The sequence below is a fragment of the Choristoneura fumiferana genome, chromosome 25 (genome assembly GCF_025370935.1).
Source record: "Choristoneura fumiferana chromosome 25, NRCan_CFum_1, whole genome shotgun sequence".
In the NCBI taxonomy this organism is placed as follows: domain Eukaryota; kingdom Metazoa; phylum Arthropoda; class Insecta; order Lepidoptera; family Tortricidae; genus Choristoneura; species Choristoneura fumiferana.
Window position 1 is genome coordinate 4384087 of NC_133496.1, and position 8882 is coordinate 4392968.

The 8882-nt window shown below is 37.4% G+C and overlaps 1 protein-coding gene across 1 annotated transcript; it reads left to right on the plus strand.

The window, feature by feature from the left end:
- The first annotated feature begins 4229 nt into the window (after positions 1-4229).
- Positions 4230-5900, plus strand: LOC141442373 (uncharacterized). Its single transcript, XM_074107337.1, has 2 exons — positions 4230-4454; positions 5526-5900. Exons 1-2 carry the CDS (start codon positions 4243-4245, stop codon positions 5668-5670), a joined length of 357 nt encoding a protein of 118 aa, XP_073963438.1. The 5' UTR covers positions 4230-4242; the 3' UTR covers positions 5671-5900.
- The last annotated feature ends 2982 nt before the right edge of the window (positions 5901-8882 follow it).

Genomic DNA, 8882 nt, shown 5'->3' on the forward strand with positions numbered 1-8882 from the left:
TTAATGTCTGCCGCTTGCCCGCTAAATTTGTGATCGGGCACTCAAAGACCATATGCCTGTACCTACTGTTTGCTCCGGGCAGCCCACACGGAACACCGGCGACTCGCACACTCCCACCTGTGCCACAGGGACGCACACCCAACCAGCAAAATCCCTCTTACAACCATCTCAAGACTATAAATTTTCACTCTAATATTGGTTTTATATCATCGTATAAGCCTGGATTTGGCACAAATTATAAGCGTATTTATTTTAACATCGCCTAATATCAGTCTTATTGAATGCTGTTCGCATTTACAATAATCTTTACAAAACTAATATAAGCTGCCTTAGGCTAATATCGCTTTTACGTAAGTATTTTGTAAGCCTGCATAGGCTTATATTGGTCCAACGTTAGAATCTTGTGAGCCTAAACAAGCTTATTTTGATTTATGTACGACCATGACAATTTTGAAACATTCCGCGTGCATTATGCTCGGTGAGTGAACTGCAGCGTGGCAGAATAAAATATTGTAGTGACAAACTGAATGCAAGTATAATAATAGTAGTAATATTAATAACGTGTTTGTTATCATTGGTGGGTCTTTATGTTGCGCGGTAAGTATTTACGTTGGAACATATTATTTACTGTAAAGTAGACCCTGTTTTACGCTTCAAATTTCATGCGCCCACTCAAATAATCAATTAAAATAGTATTTTCTATTCTCGCATATTTTTTTATTTCTATAATTGTAGTGAAAATGATGCATTGTTATAGTTGCACTTTTCCAGCGCATTATTAGACTATTGTAAGATAATTTACTCTAATATTAGCATTCTGAATACCAATGGTACGGCCATGTTGAATTAATTTAGGGTTCCTTGCTTTACCTACATAAAACATGAACTGTTTAACCTTTACCTGATTTTATCCTAACCTGATCACTTGACTTATAAAAACAAATATACTAAAAGTTTTTACTTTTTATTTAAGTGACAACGTTGGTGATGTAAATGGCTGAATATATGGATTTAGACCGTTACTTGACCAAGAAAGACTTCCGTAGGTGTTAAAGAATTTAACATGGCCTTGGAAAGAAACTCATTTCTTGTTGAGTGAAACGTGTCACGGATGCGGCCATTACAATAACGTTTTTTTCAGTTTCTATCTTAGTAGTGACAGTAAATCCTTTTTCAAGCTGATTCATTTCACTAACAAAAGGCCCCGGATAAGCATCTAAATTTGATGGATTTACATCTCCTGAGTAAATATCTGTAAAAGAAGATGAAAACCATAAAATCAAACAAATATTAGTAAATTGTTCACATAGGGAAATAATATAAAGAAAGCCTCAGATTGCGGCTATTTGGCCCGAGCCGAAGGCGAGGGCTATAAACAAGCTATCTGAGGCTTTCTTTGTAATTTCCCGTGGCGAGCATAATTGATTTTACATCTTCCCCTGGGTGTAAAATGGCAATTGCCATGTAAATATAATTACAACCCGAAAGGATATTTGTGCGAATTACCTACTCAGGCACAAAAAGTGCTACTTTGCGCACTATGTGTGGAAAAGTATACGCCATTTCTAGAAGAGATATAGCATGCATTTTTCCGTGAATAATAATTTCTTGATGGCCACAGCAATCTCTGAAATTGGGTTTTGCGACTTATACAGGTTGAATTCTAATTAGGCGTTGATACGAAAGCGTATGCATATACTGATTAGTAACAACTTTTCCAAAGAAAAAACTTAGAAAAATGTGTTTTTTGAATTATTTATACTTTAAGTCAATGCCCAACTGAAGTGTAAATCTTTTTAAGGCAAAATCTTTTTCATAATAGGTTTCGTCCTCGGTCGAAGATCATTTTCACTGACATGATCTATGTCACAGACTGAATCTCTGTCCTCTATATCGACTTCTTGCATGAAATAAAATCCTGCAGAACCCTCACCAATATCTTTCTCAACACTTAACTTGTCTGGTGTTTTTATGTTATGCTTGTATTAGGCTGACATTCTTACAAAAGCATTTATCAAAACCATTATAAAATCAAATGAACTAATATCATTCTAATATCTTACTAAACTATTGCTATTGATCTTATAATAGCTTTAAACAAGATCAAAAAGTATACGCTTATAATGTTCTTATGTTATGCTGATATTAGTCTGACATTCTTACAAGAGCATTTATCAGGACCATTATAAAATCAAATTAACTAATATCATTCTAATATCTTACTAAACTATTGCTATTGATCTTATAATAGCTTTAAAACAAGATCAAAAAGTATACGCTTATAATGTTCTTATGTATGCTGATATTAGTCTGACATTCTTACAAGGGCATTTATCAGGACCATTATAAAATCAAATGAACTAATATCATTCTAATATCTTACTAAACATTGCTATCGATCTTACAATAGCTTTAAACAAGATCAAAAAAGTATACGCTTATAATGTTCTTATGTTATGCTGATATTAGTCTGACATTCTTACAAGAGCATTTATCAGGACCATTATAAAATCAAATAAACTTAGAGAATGGTGCTATAAGAACAGATATTCTCAAGTACAATGAGTCTTCGTAAATGTTATTGTAGGAGTAAGAGGCTTATAATAGTATTATAAATGAGCTTATATACATATATGAGACTAGGTTATAGATAGAGAGTTCTTGAGCCTGTACTAGCTTATCTAAGGCTAATATAAGAGCAGTAACATGTTCCAAAACAATTATAGAGACTATATAACCCACCACTCTCATAAAGTGCGCAATCCAAGACTTTTTTGCTGGTTGGGCAGTTACCAACCTCTGTCCTGATTCTGTTCAGCAGGCACCAGACATGCCGGGCTCCTCGAAACCCGCTGGCCGGCACCTGACATCAAGCTCGAACAAGTTTGATAAATGCCTAGATATAACATAGATCATACTCCTCAAACTGAACAACATTAGTTCAGCCACTTCTAAAATAATTAGTTTTTTAATTTTTGTTTCACTTTTAAGTTTATTCGAAGAAAGCAAAATGCTTGATGTTTGTAGCGTGACAGGCGACGTCAGTTGGGTTCTAGGATGGCGTACCTACATTGAAAGCAATATTTAATTTGTATGAAAAAAGGAAAATTCAAAGACTCCATTATTTTTAAAAGTAGCTGAACTAATGTTATTCAATAATTTATTGAATCAGGCGTTACTTTGCGGAGGTCCATATCAATTAACTAAAAGAATTTCCTTGCTCACCCGCAAGGACCCCAAAGAATGTTTTAGGTCGCGGGTGAGCAAGGAAATTCTTTTAGTTCATTAATGTTATTCAGTTTGACGAGGACGATCTACGTTTTAATTTTTTGCTCGTATTACGGCCACACCCGGTATAGGTAGTCATTCACGATGACGCGTGCCGTGATTCTAATTACAATGTCATTAATGTCTAATTTTAACAAAATCACGCGTCTTCGTGGATGGCACTAGGTATACTTATATACCTATGTACTCGTATGTATGTAGACCTCTTCGAACAATGTTCCACCGAAAACTCATTTGTTTTTTAACTAACTATATGTAGTAACAAAGCGGTTTTCCGGGATAACTTCCTTCGGGGGGTCTTAAACTATCTCCAAAAAAATTGATATAAGTAAATCGGTTCAGCAGTTTAAGCATGAAAGTTAACAGACAGATAGAGTTAGTTTTCCATATTTATACGTATGATTGATTATACTACCCCTATCTACACAATGTGTATATTGTAAAATGCTACAATACAATGTGTACCTAATGGTATACAATGTAGTAAAATATGTACGAGTCTACATATAATTTACCAATCCATACTATAGGTACAGTATAATAGTAAAGTAAGTATGGTAGTAAATACCTATTAAATGACGAACCGGTACCTAGTCTACGGAAAACAAATTAGTTCCCTACTTTCTTAGGCCACTATAGAACCTTATTGTAGTAAATCATTTTATTTATCTTATAGGTACGAAAATACTTGTTCAATGACAGGACAGCGGCAAGATCCTATTGCTTTCCTCAGAAAGTCTCTTTGTATATAACTACCTGTGTTTTCTGTACTGCTTGCTATGTGTTGGTGTGCAATAAAGAGTTATTGTATTTGTGGCATCGCACTTGACCAGGTAATTAATTATGACACTTACTGTGAGAACGTTCCACGGTGATTCAGGAATCAAATGATTCGACTGGTGTACATGTAACAAAAATGCTTTGTTCCAGGACGAATGCAAAGAGTACAGCAAGATGGATAAACTGATGCTGAAAGTGAACAAAGTAAAGGTGCAGACGATGTGCCTGAGAGCAGAGAAGAACAAACTAACTGCAGAGAATGTTCAGCTCAAACATTACATTAAGAGGTATCTCACTGAACTAGCCCTTAAAGGCCACAAGGGCAGGCCTTTTAGTGTGGCGTTGCAATCTAAGACCCAAAAGATGGACGCAGCTGGAAAAGTTTTGTGAGTATTTTTCTTTTGATTTGAAAGACAAATAAATAAATATCACGGGACACTGCCGTATTGGCTAGCGTGGAAGGAATGTACAATGTGACATTGACAAAAATACCAAGTATTTTTTTTTGGATGTAGAATGGTGTCTATAATGCATTTTTGAAAAGGAGGAAATGCGGAAAACCATAGGAAAAAAGCTATGCCATAACAAACATTCGAAACCAGGTGGGATGTGGGAGTATTAGGGGGGGGGGAAAAGTGAACGCGGAAAATGGTGGTCAAGGTCATAAATAGGTGGTCATGTCTACCGTGGAAACGATCTGTTCCCGCGCTGCAGGACGGGCAGCTCCGCCGCCCTTGCGTAAGAAAGCGCGGCACCTAAGCTCGCCTACGCAACTTCGGCTTATTGGCCGCCTTTGGCCAACTTTGCCGTACGGTCCAAGACCTCTCACTCTGAGAGGAGGCCTGTGTCCAGCAGTGGGACGTATATAGGCTGAGATGAAGTCTTTCAACCCCCATACGTTTACCCTTGGTGAATATGAGCAGTACGATTCACTATTACAATAACAAAAAAAAGTTAAACTCTCGTATCTCGTCTCGTCTCTGAGGATGAACACTGGTTGAGTTCGAAACGTGTCCTTATAGTGTGGTGGTGTTGATAGTTAGAGTTAGTAGAGGCGCTGCATGCACACACATTTGTTGTATAGATACGAGACGTAACTATCATAAGGTTTCGGGAGAGCAGTTATTGTGTAGGTACAGTCACCTAAACTATCTTATTGTATTGCAGGTGGTAGGACCTTGTGCAAGGTCCGCCCGGATTGCTACCACCATCTTGCTCGCTAATCCTGCCGTGAAGCAGCAGTGCTTGCACTGTTGTATTTCGGCGTGGATAGTAAGACAGCCGGTGAAATTACTGGCACTTGACATCTTAGGCCTCTAGGTTGGCAAGGCATCTGCAATACCCCTGGTGTTGCAGATGTTTATGGGCGGTGGTGATCTCTTACCATCAGGAGACCCACAATTGCTAGTTTACAATCCAGTCGAATAAAAAGAAATTGACAATTGTTTGAATTGCAGGAACCGTCCAGTCACCTGCGTAGAAGGCGCTCTCTCTAATGCAGTGCTCCACGAGAAGAGAATGAAGCTCGAAGCACAGAAGAACAAAGAATGCACAATGCAATCTTTCCCTCGTGTACAATGTTGGGTAGAAGGTGCTTATTAAGACAGAAACATCTGTATATCCATACGAATCACGGAAACAGGTGCAACGATTTCGATGAAATTTGGTATGTAGGGGTTTTCGGGGATGACAAATCGAAGCTTGGACTTTCTCTGGGAAAACGCTTATTAACGAGTTTTAGCCCGAGCTAAGCTCGGTCGCCCAGGTACTACTATTAAAACGCGTCGCCACGCCACGTCGTCCGACGCATGTTTCTATCTGCAACTGACCATAATAAAATATATTATATGTATTACTGACTACTGACTGACACGCATTGGAAGGCAAGCATACTAATATGTGCATAGCGCTATGGCACATTTGCTTTTTTTAGCCATACTTAATAATTTTCTTGTATATTTATTTAGTACCTACTGCGTGAGCTTATAATAATACTTCTTATTATTATTGTTATTAGGTGACTGGTAATTTAATTTTCAATTGTCTTTTTCTTTTTGTATTCTATTTTAATTTATTTTGTTTGAAATTTGTATGGTATTTTAAATGTGGAAAAATTGTAATGACTTGGGTTTTCACCTGTAATGTTACACTTTTTTTTTAATGATTATTATTGAAGAAATAAATAAATGTCTGCACTCATTCATTTGTACTTGTCATAGGTATGCCTTATTTTGCTATCTTTACTTTGCCTACAGTTGGCGGCATGTGTAGCACTTATACTTATTACACTTAGATTATTATAATATTTACTTACATAGATACACAGTCCGGAAGAAAACTTTCTAACAAACGATCTATGGTCAAAACAAGACTAATCGCAAAACTCGGAACACAGTCGAAAACTTCCGAGTTTTGTGGTACCCATTTTTTTCGTCTGATTGTGTATCTAAGTAAATATATCATCCCAGCCTATAAACGTCCCACTGCTGGGCACAGGCCTCCTCTCAGAACAAGAGGGCTTGGGCCATAGTTCCCACGCGGGCCCAGTGCGGATTGGGAACTTCACACACACCATTGAATTGCTTCGCAGGTTTGTGCAGGTTTCCTCACGATGTTCTCCTTCACCGCAAAGCTCGTGGTAAATTTCAAATGTAATTCCGCACATGAATTTCGAAAAACTCAGAGGTGCGAGCCGGGGTTTGAACCCACGACCCTCAGCTTGATAGCTTGATAGCTTGCAGGCGATAGGTCAAACCACTATGCCACCATGGCTTTTTTAGTAAATATATAATCTGAGTTATTACAGCATTATGGCGCCAGGCATAAACACAACTTTTGTATTGTATGATGTGATGACATTAACCTACATAAACTTTTGTAATTACATATACCTTATTGATCCTATTATTACTTTATATTCACGACACGAACTTCGATTTTCGTAGTAGCCCTGCTGTCTAGCTTTAACTTACAATTGTATTCACTTTCGAGCTTTAACAGGGCAATATTAAAAATATCATCTCTGTTATTTTTAATATTGCCCTGTTAAAGCTCTGTTTAGATGTAGTGAATATCATCTCTGTTTAGATGTAGTGAAAAAGTTTTTACACAGGCCAAGTAACTTTTCTAGCTTTAACTGTACCCCTGTTAGGCATTTCCATAGTCATGTTGGAATTATTTAAGGCTGTGTTTCCACCAGAGATGTGTGAGGAATGTTTTGTCATGAACCAATGGAAACGCTTCATTTACTTATCTTCGCTCAGTGCTGCAGGGCTACTACGAAACTCGAAACTCGAAGTTCGTGTCGTGCGGTCCCTCTGACACCTATACTATTTCATATGAGAGCGAGAGGGATGGTACGATACGAACTTCGAGTTTCGAGTTTCGTAGTAGCCTTGCAGCTCTAATGGGAACAGCTTGGCAAAGCGAGGATAGGTAAATGAATTTCTATTGCTTCATGACAAACGCATTTCTTACAACACAATCTCGCACATCTCTGGTGGATACGTAGCCTAATCTCAGTATTACAAGTACACAAACTAGTTTGCTAAATGTCATTTGGAACTCTGAACAAAAGATTGCCTTTTTCTGTCTCATTTGAATCTGCAGGACATCGAGTCTTCCAATGAGGCTGGTATAGTCACACAGGTGCATTTGAGCCTCGAAAAAAAAAAAAAAAAGAATCTGCAGGAAAACGAAGGAAACTGATGAGCCCCGAGCTGCATTAACATGTTGGTTTTATTGTATTGTAATCACAGGATTTTCAGTATAAATGAATCGTGGGACTGAATTCTCTTGTTGTGATGCTACACCAATCCACAAAGTCAGGGTCAGTCAGCGAGCTATGGAGAGAGCAATGCAGGGGTTTCTTTGAAGGATAAAAACCGAAATCACATTATCCAACAAAGAACAAAAGTCACTGATGTTGCTCAAAGAATTAGTTTGCTGAAGTGGTGTTGGGCTGGCCACGTCTGGCGCAGGACAGATGAACGGTGGAGCAGACGAGTCCTCGAATGGAGACCACGGATGGGAAAACGTAGTGTAGGGTGGACTTATGAGTCGCTGGCAGCAGATGGATACGAGGGGCTGAAGACAGAGTGTTGTGGCGCGCCATGGAAGAGGCATATATGTCCAGCAGTGGACTGCTGTAGGCTGATATGATGATGATGAATGCTACACCTAGTATGTCTAATTGTAAACTATTTTCACAACTGAATAGTAATTGTAACATTTAAATAGTATTGACGGTTGAAAGGAGAAATTGACTAAGCCACATTTTTTTAAGATAGTGAGTTATATACATGGTCGGAATCAGTAAATTTTCTCTGTTGTTTTAGCTGTCTCAAAATATTCACAAAAATGTTGCTTAGTCAATTTCTCCTTTCAACCGTTGGTATATTTAATTATAATTGTGACATTTTAGTAATCATGTTATTTATTATGTGGTCATTACTATTGTGGTACTCTAAATGTGCCTCAAAGCATGTTTCCTCATATTTATTATGCCTGTTTCTGGTGGAATGTGTGAAATTTTTTTACCAGCTTTTGTGCCACATTTCTATGCAAAATAAAGATAATAATTTTTGTATTTGTATTTGAAGCAGGTACTGAGCTTTACAATATTTTTATTTTACAAATCATGAAAATTTTTTGCTTGCTATATTAAAGATCTACATTAGGCATTAACATAATGCTGTATTGACAAATAATAAAGGCATAATCAAGCATTAGTAATAGATTAGTATAATTATAGTTAAGAGAATGCTTTATGACTCTAATGGGTAATGGTATAATAGGAATGATGTATCAAAATC

Excerpts from the sequence above, each read along its gene's own strand:
- LOC141442373 (XM_074107337.1), top strand. The coding sequence starts at position 4,243 with ATGGATAAACTGATGCTGAAAGTGAACAAAGTAAAGGTGCAGACGATG. Across the intron at positions 4,455-5,525 it reads GACGCAGCTGGAAAAGTTTT|GAACCGTCCAGTCACCTGCG; the intron begins GTGAGTATTTTT and ends TTTGAATTGCAG.